Genomic DNA, 23,496 nt, shown 5'->3' on the forward strand with positions numbered 1-23,496 from the left:
TCCCGTGATTCTGGGTGTTCCTGAACGCTGACAGGTGGATCTGCTCTGCTTGGCTCTCAGTTCATCCCTCTCCTTCCCCTGTGCCAGTTCCCACCACACTCCAGCCCAGCATCCCTGGCTGGGCTTTACTGGGAGCAGACTGGGAGCAGTGAAGTGTTGCCTGACCCTGGGAGAGCAGGAGGTCAGGCCACAGCTCCCCAACGTCAGCAGGGACCTTCTGTTTGTGACATCAAAGAGCTGCTCTTGGTCTGCTTCCCTGCTGGCCTGGCTGTGACAGCAGGGCTGCACAGGAGCAGCTGCTTTCCCTCCCGTGTTTTCCATAATCCTGTTTGTCATCCCGCTGCCTGACCCTCACTGGACACCTGGTGGGGGTGGAGGTTTGGCCGGGCCCTGCACCATGTGTGCCCTGCTCTTCCTTGTCTCTCTCATTTTGGGCTGCTTTGTCCCTGCTGGTTAATTTTCCAGCAAAAAGGTGGAATGGAGGCAGAGCAGGGTCTCCCAGGTGGCTTTTGCAGTGCCTCAATCAATGTTGGAGAGGTTTCCGTGGGATAATGTTGGCTCCTTGCTCCCCCAGCCTGACTGTTCCCAGTTTGTCACATCCTGAGGCTCCACACCTTGCCCTGAGCACACAAATTCCAGTGAATCAGTGAAGGTGACTTTCCCTGAGTCTCCAGGATTCGTTGGGCAGGTACATCCAGCAGGAACAGCAGCAGGAGTTTGTCTGGCACAGCCTTTGCCCATCAACTTTCTTTTTTGCAGAGGACTCGGTGGTTTCCTGGCTGCTTCCAGCTTCGTCCTTGTGGGAAGAGCCAAAACACATCAAAAATTGGAGTTTTTCTTCCTTTCCCAGCTCCGTGCTGGTTCAGTGAGCTGAGGGGTCTCAGGGAAGGGACAAAAGGAGAGGGGACAGAGGTGTCCTTGGCAATAAGGACATTTGGGTCTTACTCTTTCTCAGGGAAACTTTGGAGAATGGAGGAAGGTTCTTAATTTTTGGAGAGCTGATGAGGTGAGAACACGGAGACAGGGCAGGTGACACATCCCAGTGACCCATGTCCTGTGGGGTTTGCTGCCTTCCCTGGCATGAATCACCATTTTCCTGTTAGAAGTGACAAAAAAGGAGCTCTGATGTCAGCCCTCAAAAATCCCTTTTAAGGTGACAAAGTTGAGAGGCCCACGTGATCCACAATAAGAACCAGGCAACTATTTTAATTTGGTGAAAGCAGAAATGGGCTGAAAATGTCACCCTATGAGAATATTTCTATTTCCTTATGTTCCCTTTTATATTTATAGAGTTCTAATATTCATAAACGTGTCCCAAAATCCCTTTGAGAGGGTTTTTCCCCCTGCTCTAGCTCTGAAATAAGTGCTGATTTAAGAGCAGTGTCTGCTGGTTCAGCAGAGGTGAATTAATTCAGGTGTTGAGTTGGAGCTGTGGGGTTCCACTCCAGGAGCCATAAAAGCATCAGAGAAGATCCAGAGTTACTTTTTTTTTTTTTTTTTTTCTGCAAGGGCCAAGAACAGAGACTGCAGCAAAACTTTGAAGTGGGATGAGCAGAGAAAAACCCATTTCTAAGAGATTTTCCATCATCTGGCTGTCAGAGGGTGGGGCACTTTCAGAGCCCACACGAGGTTTTTCCTTAAACTGGTCAATCGGTGGCTCCAGGACCTGTGTGCTGTTCCTGAGTGTTTCCCTCCATTCTCCATGATCTGTGTGCTGTTCCTGAGTGTTTCCCTCCATTCTCCAGGACCTGTGTGCTGTTCCTGAGTGTTTCCCTCCATTCTCCAGGACCTGTGTGCTGTTCCTGAGTGTTTCCCTCCATTCTCCGTGATCTGTGTGCTGTTCCTGAGTGTTTCCCTCCATTCTCCATGATCTGTGTGCTGTTCCTGAGTGTTTCCCTCCATTCTCCAGGACCTGTGTGCTGTTCCTGAGTGTTTCCCTCCATTCTCCAGGACCTGTGTGCTGTTCCTGAGTGTTTCCCTCCATTCTCCAGGACCTGTGTGCTGTTCCTGAGTGTTTCCCTCCATTCTCCAGGACCTGTGTGCTGTTCCTGAGTGTTTCCCTCCATTCTCCAGGACCTGTGTGCTGTTCCTGAGTGTTTCCCTCCATTCTCCAGGACCTGTGTGCTGTTCCTGAGTGTTTCCCTCCATTCTCCAGGACCTGTGTGCTGTTCCTGAGTGTTTCCCTCCATTCTCCAGGACCTGTGTGCTGTTCCTGAGTGTTTCCCTCCATTCTCCAGGACCTGTGTGCTGTTCCTGAGTGTTTCCCTCCATTCTCCAGGATCTGTGTGCTGTTCCTGAGTGTTTCCCTCCATTCTCCAGGACCTGTGTGCTGTTCCTGAGTGTTTCCCTCCCTGCTCCAGGACCTGTGTGCTGTTCCTGAGTGTTTCCCTCCATTCTCCAGGACCTGTGTGCTGTTCCTGAGTGTTTCCCTCCATTCTCCGTGATCTGTGTGCTGTTCCTGAGTGTTTCCCTCCATTCTCCAGGACCTGTGTGCTGTTCCTGAGTGTTTCCCTCCATTCTCCAGGACCTGTGTGCTGTTCCTGAGTGTTTCCCTCCATTCTCCAGGATCTGTGTGCTGTTCCTGAGTGTTTCCCTCCCTGCTCCAGGACAGGATCCCTCTGTGGGGTTTTTCTGGCTGCTCTAAGCGCTCTGACCCCAGAGGATTCTCAGTTACACATCATTTAATCACCCCAGCTCCTGCCAGCTGCTGTCTGCTCAGATGAGTTCCCAGCTGTTTTAATGCCTTGGGAAGGCTGACCTCCTTCAGAGCAGAGGCCAGACAGAGCTAAAAAATAAAGCAGGATTTATTGAGAGGCCTCATTGGATCCACCTTGGGCAGCACAAGAGCCCAGCCAGGGCTACACCCAAGATGAATCAAAACTGTCACAAAAAAGGTCAGCTTGTCACAGGGTGTTTCACTTTTATAAGTTCTTGTGCTCCATTTGCACATTGGAGTTAATTGTCCAATTCCAGCTTTAGATTATGCAGTCCCACCCTGCTTGTTTTCTCTCTTTGGTCCGTGCTGTTTGTGCTCTTGGGGCTGAGATTTGGATCATTGGTCCTTAGTCCCAGCCAGAGCAGGAATTGTTTTGTCTCCCTGCTCTGTGAGCAGAGCTCACCAACCCCTGACATGAATCCCAGACCAACACACTAAAGCAGAACAGAATGTGAAAATACAAAAGCCAAAGCTGAGGCATCAGTTTTGTTTTCTCCCCTGCCCCGTTCCTCATTCCTGTGTCCTCCCTGTCCCAAAGGGGCCCTGTGGGACTGGGCTGGCCCCAGAGCAGGTGACAGGCACACGAGGAAGGGCAGATGGGACTCGGGAAGAAAGGGAAGCTGTTTCCTGCCCAGCCCAGTGGAAAAATGAGCCAAAGAATCTCAGGGGACACGTGGGAATCCAGGGCTTCCCTCTGGCTGCCCTGGAAGGCCTAAAACCCTGGCAGGGGTCAGAAACCCCCCTGGACAGAGCCCCCAGAGACACTGGCTGTGATCTCTGGCCATGGAAAAGAGTTTTCAATCTTACAGGATCAATTACCAGCTCTGAGTGGTTGATATAAGTAATAATTAAGTGTGGCACAGGTGCAAAAGTAAAATTTTAGGATTCTAGATGAGGGGTCCAAAGGGGACAAGCTGGAGGAAATTGGGTGTGCCTTGTCCTTTTTCTCCTTCTCCATGCCCTCCATGTCTCACTGTGGTGTTGGCATTTTTCTGTTGGTTCAGGCTGGGGACACACTGTCCAACGTAGGTGACAGATATTGGCACGTTATTGTAAATGCAGCCCAGGGAGTTTCTGGTATTGAATGTTTGTCACATCCCACTGAGGGCAGAGCCCCACACGCTGCCCTGCAGGACAGAGCTGGGCAGGGCAGCAGAACATGTGAGAGATAAACAGAATAAACAACCTGGAAACCAGCACAGACCAATTATGGCTTCTGCTTTGGCAGCGGGGCTGACAGACAGAGACTTTCTACAATTTTAGGATCATCAATAGCACAGATTCTGACAGGGACATCCTGCTGGAAGAGAGGGAGGCTGCCCGTGTGTGCTGATCCCAGTGTCCCCACAGGCACTGTCCCTGTGTGTCACACCCGGGGGTGGCTCTTGGGGCTCACACTGGCACAGAAGCAGGACAGGGCCCTTATCCCCCTTTTCTCCCTGTGTCTCCCTTCCTGGCCGGCCAGATAACGCTGGGAGCGCTCCAAGGTCACGGGGAAGGAGTTTGCTCTGCCTGAGCAGCTCGGCTCTGTGAGGCCAGAGGGGGCTGTGGCACTTTGCCCAGCAGCTTCTCCAGAGCCAGGTGAGTTTGTCTGGGCTCCCTGCAGAAAAATGCGGGCTGAAATTCCGGGCGGATTGCAGAGGGCTCAGACCTTCACCAGCCGTGTGCAGGAGGATTTTGTGGTTCTGCTGGGGCTGATAAAGGGGGGGTTCTCCCTCCCTGGGGATTGCAGAGCTGCTGGCACAGGTGGGGATCCCGTTTTGGGGAGCCTGAGCCCTTTGAATCCCCATTGCAGTGCTGCCCTGGTGTGCAGAGGAGTGTCGGAATCTGTGCTGTTGATGATTCCGAGATTGTAGAAAGTCTCTGGTTTTTTGCCTCCTTGTTAAAGCAGAAGCCATAATTGGTCTGTGCTGGTTTCCAGGTTGTTTATTCTGTTTATCTCCAACATGTTCTGCTGCCCTGCCCAGCTCTGTCCTGCAGGGCAGTGTGTGGGGCTCTGCCCTCAGTGGGATGTCACAAACATTAAATACCAGAAACTCCCTGTGCTATATTTATAATAATGTGTTAATAGTTATTACCTACGTTGGACAGTGTGTCACCAGCCTGAACCAACAGAAAAATACCAACACCACAGTGAAACATGGAGGGCATGGAGAAGAAAAAGGACAAGACACACCCAATTTCCTCCATCTTGTCCCCTTTGGACCCCTCATCTAGAATCCTAAAATTTTACTTTTGCACCCGTGCCACACTTAATTATTACTTATATCAACCACTCAGAGCTGGTAATTGATCCTGTAAGATTGAAAACTCTTTTCCATGGCCAGAGATCACAGCCAGTGTCTCTGGGGGCTCTGTCCAGGGGGGTTCCTGAGCCCTGCCAGGCTCCCAGGGCAGCCAGAGGGAATTCCTGGATTCCCCCAGAGGAGCACAGCACGCAGGGGAGGAAGGCTGGGAACTGCAGAACACTGTGAGCTCTGGAGCCTCGCAGGGAGATGGAGCTGACACGGAGCTCTCGTGGTGGGAGTGTGCTGAGCAGAGCCACCCCTTCCTCTTCTTTTTGTTCTTCTGACCTTGTTTCACTGGCTGAGACTCCACGCTGGGTTTTAGCTCTGCCTCTTTGGCACCCCTGCCTCGTTTCCTGCCCCACCAGCGAGTTCCCTCTTGTGGGAAATGAGCTGGTAGAAAATGCTCCGAGTTTGATAGAAGTTTGAGATTTGTTTACACACAAATAGTATGCTTACATAGTATGGATGTTTACTTACTACGTAAACAAAAATAGTAGGTTTACATAGTATGGAGGGTTGAATACTACATAAACAAAAATAGTAGGTTGTATGTAAACAAATCTCAAACTTGTACCAAACTCGGAGAATTTTGTACCAATTCATTTCCCACGCCCTCTGAGGATGTTGATGCCTTCAGGTGATGCTCCAGAGGGGGTTTGGTGACAGATGCGGGCTGTGGCTGTGGCCAGTCCTCAGCAGGACCTGTGGCCAGTAAATCACGTTGTGACACTGGCCTGGAAGGGCCCTGGGCTTTCCTCTAGGGCCACAGGAAGAAGGGGAGTCCCAGCTGGGGTTTTGTGCTGCTCTCAAAATCACCGAGTGCAAATCAGCTCAGTCACGACTTCCCTTCTGGCCAAATCTCTTCGGGAAATCTTTTCTGGGGGTTGAAATCAGCTGGAAAATCTCATCTTGGGGCCACGTGGCTCCTCCACCCCTTTCCTGAGTGGTTTGTGGAGCCTTGGGGGTGGCTCTGAGCTGATTTGGGCCCCTTTGGTGCTGGTTCTGCTGTGTTTGGCAGAGCCAGAGTTGTGCCAACTGCTCAGAGCCCCCAGACTCAATCCAGCTTGAAGAGCTGGGAAGTTCCCAAACTCTGCAGGGCTGTGGCCCTGGGGGGGGATGGTTGAGGTTTTTTGCTTGCTGCCTGCCAGGAAGGTGAGCTTGGGGGGGGAGAATTTGGGTGTGGAGAGCAGAAAATGCAGCAGCTGATAAAGGATCTGCTCTGCTCGCTTCCCTCCTCACGCTGTCAGCTGGGGGATGAAGGGTCTGTCAGCACCACCAGGAGCTCTGAGGGGGATTCCAGTGATTCCCACTCCAAGCCCAGCCTTCCCAGGCAGCCTGCTCCCAAAATGAGCAACTCTTTTTTGGGAAACTCAATTTTGGGAGCTCTGAGCTTCCAAAAGTTCTGTCCCAGCCTCCCAGGACATCAGTCCCTCCCACAGGTTTAGCACAGGATTTTCCAGCTGCAGCATCCCAGTCTTGTCTGGGAAGGGTGGTGGAAAAGGGGATGAGGAACATGCTCACCCTTTGTCCAGCTGATCCAATGGAAAAGGGGATGAGGAACATCCTCACCCTTTGTCCAGCTGATCCAATGGAAAAGGGGATAAGGAACATCCCCATCCTTTATCCAGGTGATCCCAGTGGAAAAGGGGATGAGGAACATCCCCATCCTTTATCCAGGTGATCCTAGTGGAAAAGGGGATGAGGAACATCCCCATCCTTTACCCAGCTGATCCCAGTCTTCTCTGGGAAGAGATGGAGGATGGAAAGGGGGATGGAAAAGAGGGGATGAGGAACATCCTCATCCATTGTCCAGCTGATCCCAGTTTTGTCTGGGAAGGGGTGGTGAAAAGGGGGCAATGAGGAACATCCTCATCCTTCATCCAGCTAATCCCAGTGGAAAAGGGGATGAGGAACATCCTCACCCTTTGTCCAGCTGATCAATGGAAAAGGAAAATGAGGAACATCCTCATCCTTTGTCCAGCTGATCCCAGTGGAAAAGGGGATGAGGAACATCCTCACCCTTTGTCCAGCTGATCAATGGAAAAGGAAAATGAGGAACATCCTCATCCTTTGTCCAGCTGATCCTAGTGGAAAAGGGGATGAGGAACATCCTCATCCTTTGTCCAGCTGATCAATGGAAAAGGAAAATGAGGAACATCCTCATCCTTTGTCCAGCTGATCCTAGTGGAAAAGGGGATGAGGAACATCCTCATCCTTTGTCCAGCTGATCAATGGAAAAGGAAAATGAGGAACATCCTCATCCTTTGTCCAGCTGATCCTAGTGGAAAAGGGGATGAGGAACATCCTCACCCTTTGTCCAGCTGATCCCAGTTTTGTGTGGGAAGGGGTGGTGAAAAGGTGGGAATGAGGACCCTCCTCATCCTTTGTGCAGCTCAGCAGGGTCCCTCTGGCAGTGTCACACCCGCTCTGTGGCACAGCAGAGGTCCTGCCTGGCCTAGCCAGGGCTGAGATTTCTCTTGTTGTTCCTTTTTTCTTTCCGTGGAAGGTCTGTGGTGCTTCCAAGGGTCACATTCCCGGCCAAGGGAAGGTAACAGATCTGGTTTTGTGGATAAAATCACCACATGCCTGCTCGGGTGCCAAGTGCAATCTGAGCTCTCTGGGTTGCCTGGGCCACAAACACGATGAATAAAACCGTTCCTCTTGGGGGAAAAAAAAAATAAAAATCTGTGCTTCTGACAAGATTCCTGGGGGAGGCTGCCTCCTGATCCGTGCTGGAAGCGAGGCGCATGATCTGGGAGAAAGCTGCTCACGAGTTGTGCTGGGGAAGTTCTGATCCCGCAGTGGAGCAGATGGAAATTTCTGCAGGAAGGGGGGCTGAGCTGCTGCCTGCAATCTGATGCTGCCTGCTCCTGAGCTCCCAAACTCAATCTGGGAGCTCCTTCCCTGCTTTGGGGAAGCGTGTTCTTCCTTCCAACACCTCCTGCACCTAACGGGGCCAGGCTGGGAGCGGGCTCTGGGGAGCTGTGCTGCTCCGGAGGTTTGGGTTTTCCTGCGGCTTGTGTTCCCCACGTCCTGCCCATCTCCTGGAATCGCTTTCCCAGGCAATGATCTCACGGTTCTGGGAGCCAGGCTCCCCCCTGGCTGCTGCCACCCTTCCCTGTCAGGCTGGAAGTGCAGCTGGAAGTGCTCCACGATGGGCTTGGAGCACCCTGGGACACCGGGAGGTGTTGAGCACCACGGTCCCTTCCAGCCCAAACCCTTCTGGGATCCTACAAACGCTCCTCAAATCCTGAGGGAGCTTGAGTCTTGAAAATTCCTTTTTCAGGAGTGTTTTTGGTGAAAAAACCTCATTTTTCAGGAGTGTTTCTGGGGAAGAAAACTCCTTTTTTCCTGGGGTGTTTTCGGCCAAGAAAACTCCTTTTTTTCCTGCTGGAAACCAAGGGATAACGGGGTCTGGCAGCTCGGGGAGCAGACAGGGAACTGCAGCTGCCCCCGGGGCAGTTCGGGCTGAGCTCAGAGCGCTCCAGGGCCGGGAACCACCAGGGCCAGAAGCGAGCTGTGCCTTTCCCCCTGTGATTACCCCCGTAATTACCCCTGTAATTACCCCGGCAGCTGCGCGGCCAAAGAAAGCTGAACCCACACGCACACAAAGAAACGCCGGGAAATCCCTGTGGCTCCTTCAAGCCCACCATTAGGCGGCTCATTAATTGATTTTCGCTCCTTTCAGCGTGCCCCCCTTGCCCCGGCTCCGCTCGTCCCTCGGGAGCGGCGCGGGGCCGGCGCTGAGCTTCAAGCGCCGCTTTCCAAGGGCGCAGCTGCGGCTCCTTCCCGGTGGCTTTCTCCCATTCCGCTCACGTCCCCGCTCGCTCTCCGTGCTCGGAATGCCCCGCTCCTCACGGTAACCAGAGCCACAAAGGCTCCTGAGCCTCCCCCGGGGGGACCTTTGCGGCAAAAAGGTGACCGTGCCACCCGCGGGGTGTCCTTTGTGGGGGGAGCGGCCGCGTCGCAAAGGGTCGGGATGCTCGGGCAGGGCTCGCCTTCCTGCTCGGGGATGTCGTTCCCTGCCACGCTCGGGAGAAGGGGTGTGACAGCGCGGGGGGACCGCGGTGACACTCGGGTGTCCCTGGGAGTGGCCCTTCGCTGCTGGCCCTGCTGCATCCCGCTCCTCCCGGATCCAGCTGTGCCGCTCCGCCATCCAGCTGTGCCACACCTGGCTCGGGGCAGAGCCCCGTGTCACACCGCCGCCTCTCTGCCCCTATTCTCGGCCCCATTTTCGCTGCCGTCTCACTCGTCCCAACCTTTATTTCCCCTCCCCAGCCCCCGCGGGAAGTTCTTCGCAAACCTCTGCCCAGCTGCGGCTTCTCCCAGCACCCGCGGGCGACAAAGCCACCGACCCCCGCGCCTCCCCCTCGCCGAGGGGAAGGAGGAAAACCCCAAAAAACGACCCTCAAAACCCCCCGTAAAAGCTTGCGCCGGAGCGCAGGTACGTGGGAGTGTTCCACTCGGTCTTTTCCGAGACCGCCCTCCCCGCGTCATTGGCTCGCAGCCTTTTGTGAGCGGGGAGATGCGGCTGTCCGCCCGCCCGGCTGCCGGTCCCGGCTCGCTCCCGGACTAGGCATGGGCAGGGGGAGGTCGCCTCTTGCCCTCCTGGTGGCCCTGTGGCTCGGCCAGCTGGGCGTGTGGGCGGCGGGGCGCCCCAAGGTGAACCCCAGGATCATCGCGGCTCCCCAAGGTGAGTCCCTCGGCATGCGCCCGCTCCCCGCGCCGGCTTCTCCCTACCTGCGGCTCGTCCTTGGAGCACTCGGGCTATTTTTATTTCTTTTGTGTCCTCGGGGAGGCTTTTGGCTCTCCCTGAACGCCTGAGGCTGCTGGCTTTTAATTGGATTGTTAGACCGTTCTATCTTTTCTTTTATTTTCTTTTTTTAAACGTCTTAAAAGCATTTTCCTACGAGCTGGGGACATTAAAGGCTGTAAAAAGCGCTTTTTCTCCCTTACCTGCTGGGTATATTAAAGGCTGTCAAAAAGCTTTTGACACATTGCCTAACTTGCAGCTCTCCGGAAAGGAGAAGTGTGTATTTACATAGTTAATGCACTTATTTATCTGCTCTGCTCGGTGCAGACGACTTTGGGGAGTAAATATTTGCCGAGGACCGCTGGTCTCGGGGAAAAAATTTACAAACGGCACGTAAGGACTTTGTAACCGGATTGGATCCGGGCGAGCCCGAACAAAGAAACGTTTTGAAGGCTGCGAGCCTGGTGTGTCGGCGCTGGTTTCATCCCGAGTTTTGGGATGAATCCCCTCCAGGCTGGCTGGAACAAAGACCCCGTTGCCTTTGCCGGGCGGGCTCTGCAGCACAAGGGCTCCTCTGTTGCTCCCCATTCCCTGGCAACTTCCGAGAACGCCCATTTCCCCCGCTTCGTTCCGTGCCATCTGTTCTCCTCCGCTGGCATTCGCGTGCCCTTCCGCGGGCTCCGGAGCGGGCACGGGGGGTGCTGGCCGTGTGCGCGGCTCGGGGCTGGCCTCTGCTGTCACCTTGTCACACAAAGGGGAGAGGTGGCGGCGCGCAGGGCAGGGGGGGCTGCTCCTCATGGCGTCACCGCGGCGGCTGCGGGAAAAGGGGGACGGGAGCCGCTGTTCCCCCCGGTGCCGTTCGGCGTGGCTGGAAATGGAGCGCCGGGGAGGGATGGAGTGGCCGAGCCCCACCTTTGTGGCCCTGCGCAGTGCTGCCGCTCGTCCCTCACCTGTGTCTGGGTGGCACCGAAGGCTGCGAGCACCTGGCACCGAAACCCACCGCGCCGCTCCTGTCTCTGCGCTTGTTCGTGCCTGTATTGATTTTGACACGGTCCCGGGCTAAGCGGTACCGCAGTCAGGGAGGGATGCGAACGAGCCGCGTCCCATTTCACATCTCCTTGCCGTCACCTCCACCCTCCCGAAGCAGGGCACTGGGTGAGCGAGGAGGAGGAGGCTGAGGGGCTGCTGTGGCCCCCTGAACTTCCCCGGGGTGGCCCGGGCTGCTGAGAGCTCGGCGTGTTCAGCGTTCGGGGCTCAGCACGTGGCTGCAGCCGCCCCGAGCCCCGAGCCCCGAGCCGGGGGGGGATGGAGCCGCAGGGCTGATTTCCAGCTCGGAGCGTTCATTTGCAGCTCGCAGCGCTGCTTTCCAGCTCGGCCCCCGTTCCCGGTGGTGGGGAGCGGCGTTCCGGGCCCGCTGCTGCCTTTGCAGTGGTGCAGGGCTGGCCCTGGCCTCTGCGGGAGCTGGCAGCTCTCTCCTAATTAAATTTCTTCCGCGCCACGGCCCCGCACAGGCAGCAGGTGATGCAAAGGCTCCAGCCCTGAGCAGGGCGAGGGTGCGGATGGCTGGGGCTGGGCAGGGCCGGGCTGTCCGCAGGAGCGATCCCTCCCTGCCTGCAGCTGCTTTTCCATCCCTCGGCCTCGCTCCCCTCACCAGCACCGTGCCCGGGGAGTCTGACACCGAAAGGCTCCAATTCCACCGGTCTGGTGACATCTGGAGCCTGCCTGGCTCCACCAGTCCCTGCCCTCTCTGCAGCTGCCGCTGCTTTTGCCCCCAGTCCCGGTAAGAAATAGCTGAGGGGACGTGGGGAACGGGGACAAAACGTAGCCAGGCCGAGGTGACACAGCCCTGAGCTGGCACCTGCAGACAAAGGAGCAGCGCGGGCCTGTCCTGCTGCTCGCAGCTCCTGCATCAACAATTCCCAGCGTTTCGGAGCTCCGGGCTCCGCCGCTCCGTGGTCCCCGCAGCCCGCACGGGCGGCCGGCTCCAGGTCACCGTGGGCAGCTGGTCACTGCCGGGCGCTCCTGGCTCTGCAGGGCTCCCTCCTCTCAAAGATCAGCTCCACATCACTGCTCCAGTCATTTTTGCTGGCAGGGCCTTTGCCCCGTTCTCTTTGGTGGCTGATCCGCGGGTGGCCCCGGCCGCTGCCCTCCCCCGTGTCCTGCGGAGGGCTCCGGGTTCCTGCGGGCTGAGCTCGCTGAGTGTCCCCATTATCCTTCCCCTCCCCATCATCCCTTCCCTCCCCTCCCCATCATCCCTTCCCTCCCCTCCCCATCATCCCTCCCCTCCCCATCCTGCCCTGCCTCCCTGGATTTCCCCCTGCCCGCCTGGCCTGTGCTTTGCGAAAGGCGCAGCCGCATCCCACACGGAGCTTTCCGCGTGTCCCAGCGCCAGGCGAGGGTGACAGCGGAGGGGACAGCCCAGCCCGGCTGTCTCCTGACCGGAAAGTCACCGAGCATCGCAAAACGCTGAGCGTGGCACGGAGCCTGCGGCGGGCTGGGGCTGCTGCAGCCCCGCGGCCTTTGCAGCGCGGGCTGCGCTGGAGCTGCTGCCACGCTCAGGAATTCATCCCTGCTCAGCCACACGTGCAGAGATCCGGGCAAAACTCTCATCCCACCAGCGGGGTGGGCTGGGCTCCGGCTGGTTAATTATTCCCAGCTGATTAGCAGGTGAGCTGGAAGCCGCAGGCAGCAGAGAGAAGGGGGTCCCCGAGGGAAGGCAAGCAGGATTATACCCTTGACCCTTGGCTGCCTCGGCGGGGTGAGCTGGCTCCAGCCCGCCCTGGAACACAGCGAGCCCTTGGATTGGCAGTTCTGGGAATCGCCTGGGCTGCCTGGAACAGCTCCTGGGCTTTGCCGGGCTTGGCTGCCTCCTTGCAGGGAGAGCTGTGTCAGCAGCGCTGGCGGGGAGCTCCCCGGGCCCTGCGCAGCGGGGCTGGCTCCCCCCGGAACCTTCTGGAAAGAGCTGCACAGGGGCTTGGGGTCAGGGCTGGAGGCACAGGACACAGGGAATGGCTCCCTCTGCCAGAGGCAGGGGTGGATGGGGTGCTGGGATGGAATTCGTGGCTGTCCCTGGGTCCCTGGCCGTGCCCACGGCCAGGTTGGACGCCGGGGTTTGGAGTGGGAGGTGTCCCTGCCCATGGCAAGGCATGGATGAGATGATCCTTAAGGCCTTCATCTCCTCCTGTTGTGGCAAGAAAAGGATTTCTGGTGCCAGCAGCAGCTTTTCTCCTCGGTGACAGCATCTCTTGAGTTTTTTGTGGTCCCGTGGTGTGAAACATCTTTGTAGGACACTTTCCCACCAAGCTCTCGGAGCATCACCATCTCCAGGAGAAAGCTGCTCGCTTTCCCAGCAGTGCTATTTTCTCCTTTTTCACAGGGCTGGGGGATGCTGGGAGCTGAAAATGTTGGTTGGGGAAGAAAAAAAAAAAAAAAAGAAAGAAAAAAGAAATATGTTTTGCTGTGCGCAGATTGAAAAAGAAGAAAAGCAAACCAAACAAATGGAGTGAATCACAGGCACCTCCTGTTGCAAGAGCACGACACAAAAACAACAGGCAGGGCACGGCTGGTGGAAGTTGTGGCTGGAAAAAGGATCCAGATGCCAATTCCTGACCAAACTCCCAGCTCTGCACCAGCCAATTTGGGGAGAGAGCTGCTGAAAATGGCCTGGGAAGGTGTTCTGTGGGTGATGCAGCCAGGCTCGGTGCCTTAAATGGGACAGACTAAATTTAGATCCGAGTGCTTGAGTACAAACTAAATCTAAGCTCGAGCACGGAATAAATCTAAGTCCAAGGTGCTTTTTAGGGAAAATCTCACATCCCAAAAAAGGGGCTGGGAGGTGAGCTGGGAAATGTGTTCCAGCCACCTCCGTGGCTATTCCCAGCTGCTCCAAAAATAGAGCTGCTTCCTCCTGCTGGGCACCCTTTTGCTGCCAGCCCCAGCCCCACCCGTGTGGCCCCGAGTGGGAGTGCCCCGGGAACCAGGAGCGGCATGTGGAGCTGCGATTTAGGTTTGGGGTTTGGGTGAAAATCCCTTAATGCCACCTCTGCTTCTGTCACCTGTCCCCTTCCCGGCCTGGCTCCCTATCCACTGGGAGCAAATATTCCGGTCTGGCGGGTGGGAGGGAGCGGGCACCGTGAATTTTGGGAGTTTCCTTGAGGAATTCTTGGCCGTCCCAGCCGGGCACCTGCCCTGAGCTGCCCCGGAGTTTTGGGAAGTCTGGTTTCACATTCCTGCCCTCGGAGCATTCCGAGCCTGAGGAATGCGGAGCTGCAGCCCGGGCTGGACGTGCGGGGAATGGGAATTCTGTGTCAGCAGCGGGCACGCCGGGTGCTGCGAGGGCTCCGTGCCATCCCCTGGCACAAACCCGCCATGGCCCGGGGCTGGCACCCACCTGGGGCTCACGGCAGGCGTGGAAGTGTCCGGCAGCGGGAGGGGCACAAGGGCACGGCGGGGCCGTTCCTGATCCCGCTGGGATCCTTCCAGATCCCACTGGGAAGGGCATGGCAGGGCTGTTCCCAATCCCATTGGGATCCTTCCACATCCCACTGGGAAGGGCACGGCGGGGCCATTCCCAATCCCACTGGGATCCTTCCAGATCCCACTGGGAAGGGCATGGCGGGGCCATTCCCAATCCCATTGGGATCCTTCCCAATCCCACTGGGAAGGGCACGGCGGGGCCATTCCCAATCCCACTGGGATCCTTCCAGATCCCACTGGGAAGGGCACGGTGGGGCCATTCCCAATCCCACTGGGTTCCTTCCAGATCCCACTGGGAAGGGCACGGCGGGGCCATTCCCAATCCCATTGGGATCCTTCCCGATCCCACTGGGAAGGGCATGGCAGGGCTGTTCCCAATCCCACTGGGATCCTTCCCAGTCCCACTGCAGGGAGCTGGGATCGGGAAGCCGATGGAGCGGGGTTGTTCTGCTGCTGGATGCTGCTGGAGCTGCTCAGGGCAGCTTTTCCCCCCTGGAAGGCCTTTCCTGGGAAATCAATGCCCGGATTTGACTTTCCTGGGCTGGGAGGGGCTCCCCCGATCCGCCGAATCCATCCTTTGTTGCGCTGACACAACATCCAGCGGCGCTTGTGCCATTGTTGGATAAAATTCCACCAGCACAGCCTGGGACCAGCCGCCGCAGAGCAGAGCCTTTGCAAAGTGGCAAAACCTGGCTCTAAATTTAAATGCGAGCGGCCGGCGGGGTGCGGCCGGGAGGGCCGGACCTGCTGGATGGCACAAATTGGCACAAATCCACGGAATCAAAGGCTCCGGCCTCGCCTTGCAGCTCCAGTGCTGCATAATTATGGGGGGAGCCAGAGTGGGGCCGCGTTAGTATTCGTGGAATTGCTGCCGAGCCCGCCGGCCAGGGGTTTGATGTTTAATAAAGAGAATTCCAGCGTTCCCGGAGCGTGGGGCGAGCAGAGCCCCGGCTTTGAATCCAGGCCCTGTTCCCCGCGGGATGCAGCTTGGGGGTCCCTTTCCTTGCCGGCCGAGCGGGTGTTTGGGGAGCAATTCCAACTGGGAGCAGGGATACCGGCAGCACAGCTCTGAGAAAAGCTTTTGGGATCCCAAGGCGCCAGCCTGGCAGCTCCATTCCCAAACCAAAAGGGGTTTTTTTTCCCCCCCGAGGCGCTGGGGAATGGTTGAGTGCCAGGATCTTTCCTTTCGGGAGCGTGGCTCCGAAAAGCGCGTCTGTGCGCTGCCGGGCATCGGCATCGCCGGGCTTTTGTGGCATGGATTATCCCTGCTAATGCGGCTCGGGAAGAGCTGGGCATGGCAGGGCACCCCGGGAGGGCAGGGATGGGGGGAAGGGAGCCAGGGAAAAGCTGGGCATGGCAGGGAACTCCCCCGGGGCACGGCGGGCACCCCGGGAGCACAGGGATGGGAGCCAGGGAAAAGCTGGGCATGGCGCGGAGCTCCCCAGGGCACGGCAGGCACCCCGGCATCCAGGGAAAAGCTGGGCATGGCAGGGAGCTGCCTGGGGCACAGCAGGCACCCCGAGAGGGCAGGGATGGGGAGAAGGGAGCCAGGGAAAAGCTGGGCGTGGCACGGAGCTCCCCTGGGCACGGCGGGCACCCCGAGAGGGCAGGGATGGGGAGAAGGGAGCCAGGGAAAAGCTGGGCATGGCGCGGAGCTCCCCAGGGCACGGCGGGCACCCCGGGATCCAGGGAAAAGCTGGGCATGGCAGGGCATCCCAGGAGCGCGGGGATGGGGAGAAGGGAGCCAGGGAAAAGCTGGGCATGGCAGGGAGCTGCCTGGGGCACAGCAGGCACCCCGAGAGGGCAGGGATGGGGGGCAGGGATCCAAGGAAAAGCTGGGCATGGCAGGGCACCCCGGGGCACGGCGGGCACCCCGGGAGCGCAGGGATGGGGAGAAGGGAGCCGGGAGAAGAGGGATGGAGGAAATCCCAGCTGGGCTGGGTGGCAGAGCCCGCTGGGTGAGGATGTTGGTGGTCCCACGAGGCTGTGCCCTTCGGAAGGAGCCGGGAAGGGCTGGGGCGGCAGAGCCGAGAGAAGATGAGATGAGATGAGATGGGAGAGAAGCAGAGAACACGCAGCTCTGCTCATCGCCAGAGCGGCTCGGGGGGAGGATGAGAAACTCCGGATGAGCCCCGGGGCTGCGCCTTGCTGGGATCTCGGGGTGAGGCAGAGCTGAGATGGCTCAGGCTGCTCTCACATCTTCTGTGGGGTCTCGCCGAGCTCCTGGGGTGGGATCCCCGCAGTGGGACCCCCCTAGTTCTTCTCCCCACGCCTGTGCTGGTTCTGAGTGAGCAGCTGGAGCTTCCCTCCGGTCCCAGGTGGAAAATGGGGAAGGAAAGCAGCCGACAGCTCCAATCCCTGCTTTTGGGAACCGCAGCCTTTCCTGCAGGACGGAGGGAAGGGCAAAATTCCCGTCAGGGCTTTTACGCAGCCCGGCCTGATGGGAAAGCGCTTTGCAAAACCTTTTAACTGCTCCTTCCTGGGATGCGCTGCGGGAAGAGCCGGCCCGGGCATCGCTGCGGACCTGGCCGCTGCCCTCCCTGCCCCAGGGGCAGCGCACAGGCCGGGCCAGCTTTGGGACACCGGGAATGTCGCCGGACTCGGGGATCCACGTTCCAGCTTGGGGATGGGACGGGCGCAAAGCCGCGGCAGGGAGCGGCGCCTCCCCCGGCCGCCAGAGCAGGGAATGGCTGCTTCGGCCTGGAGCGTCCTGCCCCGTTTTTCCAGGGGTTTTTGGGGATCCCTGCTCCGTTCTGGGACAGGGGAGGGCAGGAAAGCAGTGCCAGGTGGCCACGTTCCAGCTCTGACTGAACGGGAGAGGGGAAGGTGGAGGGGGCAGAAATGGGGACAGGGTGGGATTTGGACCTGGAGGGAATTCCTGAGGATGGGACAGAAGCATGGAAGGAGCAAAAATTGAGCCAGGGTGGGATTTGGTCTGGAGGGAACTCCTGGGGATGGGACAGGAATGTGGAGGGAGCAAAAATGGGACCAGGGTGGGATTTGGACCTGGAGGGAACTCCTGGGGATGGGACAGGAATTTGGAGGGAGTAAAAGTGGGGCCAGGGTGGGATTTGGACCCGGAGGAAGCTCCGGAGGAGTGGGACAGGAACGTGGAGGGAGTGAGAGCAGGGCTGGAGGGAGCTCCTGGGGGGATGGGACAGAAACCCGGAGGTGTCACTGTCACTTCTGCTCTGCTGCTTCTGCTTCCTTCGGGAAATTACTCAGGTTGGGGCACGGGACAGCCCGAAACACGGCAGGGCTGCTCTGGGGAGATCCCTCAGCCCTTCGTCCCAGGCTCTCCTGCTCCAGAGAGGTGTCCCTGGGGACCCTGGGGGAACAGCAGAGGCTGGGGACAGGAGGGGACAGCAGACAGGAAGTGGCCTCCACGCATTTCTTGCCTCTTGCGTTTCTCCTTTCACCTCCTTCTCGGAAACCCGTCCAGAAAATGTGAAATGTGTCACTTCTCACGAGGTGTGGGACGGTGGTGGCAGCCTGCTGGGACCTCGCAGCCACAACCTTTCCATTCTGCCGTGGCAGGTCGGAGCAAACCTGCTCCAGAAATGCCTCATTTGCAGTCAGAATGTTCCTATGAAAAACCCCATTGCTGCAGGCTCAGTCCCAGGAGCCTGCCAGGGCTGCCCGAGGCGTCCATCCCATGGGACAGGGACACTCCTGTCCCTCCAGGACACTCCTGTCCCTCCAGGCTGCCCGAGATGTTCATCCCATGGGAAAGGGACACTCCTGTGCCACCAGGACACTCCTGTCCCTCCAGGCTGCCCGAGATGTCCATCCCATGGGAAAGGGACACTCCTGTGCCACAGGACACTCCTGTGCCACAGGATACTCCTGTGCCACCGGGCTGCCCGAGGTGTCCATCCCATGGGACAGGGACACTCCTGTGCCACCAGGACACTCCTGTCCCACAGGACACTCCTGTGCCACAGGACACTCCTGTGCCACCAGGCTGCCAGAGGTGTCCATCCCATGGGACAGGGACACTCCTGTGCCACCAGGACACTTCTGTCCCACCAGGACACTCCTGTCCCTCCAGGCTGCCCGAGGCGTCCATCCCATGGGACAGGGACATTCCTGTCCTTCCAGGACACTCCTGTCCCTCCAGGACATTCCTGTCCCACCGGGCTGCCCGAGGCATCCATCCCATGGGACAGGGACACTCCTGTCCCACCAGGACACTCCTGTCCCTCCAGGACACTCCTGTCCCTCCAGGCTGCCCAAGGTGTCCATCCCATGGAAAAGAGACACTCCTGTCCCACCAGGACACTCCTGTCCCACCAGGACACTCCTGTCCCTCCAGGCTGCCCGAGGTGTCCATCCCATGGAAAAGAGACACTCCTGTCCCACCAGGACACTCCTGTGCCACCGGGCTGCCTGAGGTGTCCATCCCATGGGACAGGGACACTCCTGTCCCCTCTGTGCCCCCAGTGTCACGCTGTTCCCTCGTGTCACTCTGTTCCCTCTGAGCAAAGTCACGCTGGAAGGAGAACTTAGCACAGCGGCTCCTTGGAGACCCATTTCCCCTTCCTGAACGCCTCGGTTTGGGGAATTTATAGATGGTCTGAAAAAGAGAAAAGAGAGAGAAAATGCAGCCCGGCTTCTCGCCGCCAGCCTGCCGGAGCCCGGGGCGGAGGGGGCAGCCCTGGGCGCTGCTCTGGGGACAGAGGGGACCCTGCCAGCGCCCTGGGGTGTCCCTGTCCCCCTGGGAGACGGTGACAAGTCCAGGAATTGTCCTCCTGGCCCGCCTGTGCCTGAGGGAATGATGAAACTCCAGCGGCAGTGCGGAGTTCCAGAGCTGGGAGGGAGCCCCGAGTGACTCTGGGAGTGGCCCTGAATCACATTCCCGGGAAAAGGCACCTGGGCGGTTTGTCACACGTCCTGTGGGAGTGGGACGGGGACAGGGATTGGTGTCACCGCACGGGAGTGGGACAGGGATTGGTGTCATCGCATCGGGGACAGGGATTGGTGTCACCGCATCGGGGACAGGGATTGGTGTCACCGCACGGGAGTGGGACAGGGATTGGTGTCACCGCACGGGAGTGGGACAGGGATTGGTGTCACCGCATCGGGGACAGGGATTGGTGTCACTGTATTGAGAGTAGGACAGGGCCCGGTGTCACGACCCCGGGAGCGAGACAGGGCCCGGTGTCACCGCATCAGGAGTGGGACAGGGACCAGTGTCACTGCATCGGGAGTGGGACAGGGCCCGGTGTCACTGTATTGAGAGTGGGACAGGAACCGGTGTCACGACCCCGCGAGCGGGACAGGGCCCGGTGTCACTGTATTGAGAGTGGGACAGGAACCGGTGTCACGACCCCGGGAGCGGGACAGGGACCGGTGTCACCGTATCAGGGACAGGAACCGGTGTCACGACCCCGGGAGCGGGACAGGGCCCGGTGTCACCGCGTCCATCGGCTCCCGGTTGCCGTCCCCGCTCGGGATCGCCGTGCAGAGCCCGGAGCGCTCGCCCTGACTCAGAGCCGGGCTGGGGGCGCAGGTGACATCCGGCGACACTCCCACATTCCCGGAGCTCCAGTCAGCGTTTCCTGCGCCCATCGCAGCCGGACGCCGGGCGGGAGCGTGGCCCGGCGCCCATGGGCACGGGAATCCAGGCTGGCAACGGCCGGGGGCTGCGCGGGCAGCGGAGCAGCTGGCGGTGCCATCGGGGCCACCGCGAGTGACAGCGCTGCCACGCGGCACGGCGACACTTCCCGGGGCTGCTCCGCCGCGCTGCCAGCGCTGGGCACCGCGCCCGTGCCAATCCCATCCCGCTTCTCCCTGCCCATCCCGCTTCTCCCTGCCCATCCCGCTTTCCCCGTGCCGATCACGTTTTTCCCCGTGCCAATCCCGGCTTTCCCCGTGCCTATCCCGCTTTCCCCCGTGCCGATCCCGGTTTTCCCCGTGCCCATCCCACTTTTCCCCGTGCCAATCCCGGTTTTCCCCATGCCCATCCCGCTTTCCCCCGTGCCCATCCCACTTTCCCCGTGCCAATCCCGCTTTTCCCGTGCCAATCCCGCTTTTTCCCGTGCCAATCCCGCTTTTTCCCGTGCCCATCCCGCTTTTCCCCGTGCCCATCCCACTTTCCCCCGTGCCGATCACGTTTTTCCCCGTGCCCATCCCGCTTTTCCCCGTGCCAAACCCGGCTTTCCCCGTTCCAATCCCATCCCGCTTTCCCCCGTGCCAATCCCGCTTTTCCCCGTGCCAATCCCGGTTTTCCCCGTGCCCATCCCACTTTCCCCGTGCCCATCCCGGTTTTCCCCGTGCCAATCCCGGCTTTCCCCGTTCCAATCCCGTTTTTCCCCGTGCCAATCCAATCCCGTTTTTCCCCGTGCCAATCCAATCCCGGTTTTTCCGTGCCAGTCCCGGCTTGCCACGTGCTGGTGTCCCCGTCCTGCGACCTCGGGGTGGCACAGCTCAGCCGAGGGGCCGGGTGGGAGCGGGCACTTCCCGGGAAAGGGAATTCCAGGGAAAGGGAATTTTAGAGAAAAGGGCAATTCCAGGAGGGGGCAATTCCAGGGGCAGGGAATTCCAGGGAAAGGACAATTCCAGGGAATAGACAATTTTGGGGAGAGGGCAATTCCAGGGGCGGGCAATTCCAGGGAGTGCACAATTTTAGGGAGCAGACAGACTCCCTACCCTGCTCTCCCGCCTCCCATTCCAAGGTCATTCCCATTTTGAAGGAATTTATGGGCAGCTTCTGCTCCCATCCCGCTTCCACTTCCATTTATCGCTGATAAATATTCCTGAGAAATGCTTTCCTTCAGATCCTGACTTTGACCCTTCGGAACCATCCCCTCCACCCTGCGCAGCATTCCCACAGAATTCCTGTTGGATCAGGCCCTTTCCTGACTGAGGGATGGGGCAACCCGGAGGCGTTTTCAGACCTTTTATTCTATTTCCAATGCCGTGTGAAGGGTGAGGCAATACAGGTGTTATGAATGGCAGTGGGAAGGAGTCAGGAAAAGGTTGAATCCCACCAAATCCTGTTTTCCGGAGCCGGGAGCGGTGCGAGCCGGTGACTCAGGAGCGGCTGGGCTGCGGGCGGCGCTGCCAGCCGGGAATGCCGGAGCCAGGAGAGGAGAGGGAAGAGAGGACGGGATGTTCCGGGATGTCCTGGGTGTCTCTGTCCCTGATTTGATGTCCCTGCCCCCAGCCGTCCTTCCGAGGTGCCCGTGTCCCTGATCTGATGTCCCCGCTCCCTTCCCTGCCCCACCTGGAGCCATTCCAGGATGCCCCGGGTGTCTGTGTCCCTGATTTGATGTCCCTGCTCCTTTCCTCCTCCCCGGGCATCATCTGGGATGTCTCTGGTGCCTCTATCCTTGATTTGATGTCCCTGCTCCCTTCCCTTCCCCCCAGGTATCCTCTGAGATGCCACTCTCCCTGATTTGATGTCCCTGCTCCTTTTCCTCCCCGCCCAGGCATCCTCTGGGATGTCTCTGGTGTCTCTGTCCCTGATCTGATGTCCCTGCTCCCTTCCCTTCCCCACCAGGAGCCATTCCGGGATATCTCTGGCATCTCTGTCCCTGATTCAATGTCCCCGCTCCCTCCCCTGCCCCCAGCTGTCCTTCTGAGGTGCCCGTGTCCCTGATTTGATATTCTTGCTCCCTTTCTCACCCCCCAGGCATCCTCTGGGATGTCTCTGGTGTCTCTGTCCCTGATTTGATGTCCCTGCTCCCTTCCCTTCCCCACCAGGAGCCATTCTGGAATGTCCCGAGTGCTTCTGTCCCTGATTTGATGTCCCTGCTCCCTCTCCTTTAACTCAGGCATCCTCCGGGATGTCCCAGGTGCCTCTGTCCCTGATTTGATGTCCCTGCTCACTTCCCTGCCTCCAGCTGTCCTTCCAAGGTGCCCGTGTCCCTGATTTGATGTCCCTGCCCCCAGTGTCCTTCCGAGGTGTCCCTGTCCCCGAGCCGGTGTCCCCGAGCCGGTGTCCCCGAGCCGGTGTCCCCGCTCCCTCCCCTGCGGCGCGGAGCTGTGCCGAGCACAAAGCCGCCCTTTGTGCCGCTCGGGCCCCGGAGCAGGGCCATTCCCGGGGACAGTGGTGGCATTCCCGGGGACAGTGGTGCTATTGATGCCTCCCCAGCCGCGGGGCTGGCGGCGAACGCCGGGCACAGGGCTCGGAGAGGTCAGCCAGGCTCCGGGAATGAGGCCTGTGTCCCCTGCAGCTCCGGGGACGGATCGGGGAGCGGGGGTGACAGCAGGGCCAAGCCTTCCGAGGGCACGGGCCTTCATTCCCAGCGTCACGAGCAGCTTTGGGTTTGCCAGCAGAGACGTCCCATTCTTTGGGGACACAATGGGACACGGCCCTGGCAGTGCCCCAGGCCGGGCCGGACGGGGCTTGGAGCTCCCTGGCACAGCGGGAGGTGGCCCTGCCCTTGTGGAACAGGATGAGCTTTGGGGTCTCTTCCATTCCCAACCACCGGAGACCACCCTAGGTCAGGGGTGGCTCTGTGTGGTGGAAAAGTCTCTCCTCCAACCCGAGCTTCCAAAGAAAGGCTCAGCAGTCTCTGTTGTTTGGTCTCAAGGTTGTTTATTGCAAGTTATCTAAAAGATTTTCTTCTGGGGCTGCTGTGGTTTGCTCACAGCTCAGGCAGAGGCACACACACACCCTGACATCCTCTCTGACTCCTTCTCTTCTTCTTCTTCTTCTTCTTCTTCTTCTTCTTCTTCTTCTTCTTCTTCTTCTTCTTCTTCTTCTTCTTGGTGCTTTTCTATCTTTTATATGGTACATTACATGTTACATGTTCACAGTTTTCCCCAATGCCTATTTCCTATATTAAATGGTGATTTTCTATCTTTTATATGGTACATTACATGTTACATGTTTACAGTTTTCCCCAATGCCTATTACCTATATTAAATGGTGCTTTTCTATCTTTTATATGGTACATTACGTGTTACATGGTTACAGTTTTTCCCCAATACCCATTACCTCTATTAAATGGTACTTTTCTACTCCAAACCAATCTGTGAGTGCCAACATCACCAAGAACATGGAGGTGAGGAAGAAGAAAGAAGGAGGACAGGGCAGGCCCAAATCCCAAATCCATCTTAAAACCTCTGACCCCATGTACAAAACCAAAACCCCCCTGTACAACACTCAAAAATTCTTCCCTCTACTTTGTGACTACTTCTACTCCAATATCTAAACTTTTGTGACTTCTTGTTCTTCCTGCAAGGTTGGTAAATCGTTCCATGGCTCAAACCCAAAATCCCAGCTGTTTCCAGCTGCCTGCCAGGGTCTCAAA

The 23,496-nt window shown here is 58.3% G+C and overlaps 1 protein-coding gene across 1 annotated transcript in view; it reads left to right on the top strand.

The window, feature by feature from the left end:
• The first annotated feature begins 8,970 nt into the window (after window positions 1-8,970).
• Window positions 8,971-23,496, top strand: part of SEMA7A (semaphorin 7A (JohnMiltonHagen blood group)) — a 33,131-nt gene continuing 18,605 nt past the window's right edge. The window contains exon 1 of the mRNA XM_077785851.2: window positions 8,971-9,697. Within this exon, the coding sequence (XP_077641977.2) occupies window positions 9,583-9,697 (115 nt within the window). The 5' untranslated portion in view covers window positions 8,971-9,582. The remainder of the gene's footprint in view (window positions 9,698-23,496) is intronic.

Source organism: Lonchura striata, chromosome 10 (assembly GCF_050655825.1).
Source record: "Lonchura striata isolate lonStrDom1 chromosome 10, ASM5065582v1, whole genome shotgun sequence".
NCBI lineage: Eukaryota > Metazoa > Chordata > Aves > Passeriformes > Estrildidae > Lonchura > Lonchura striata.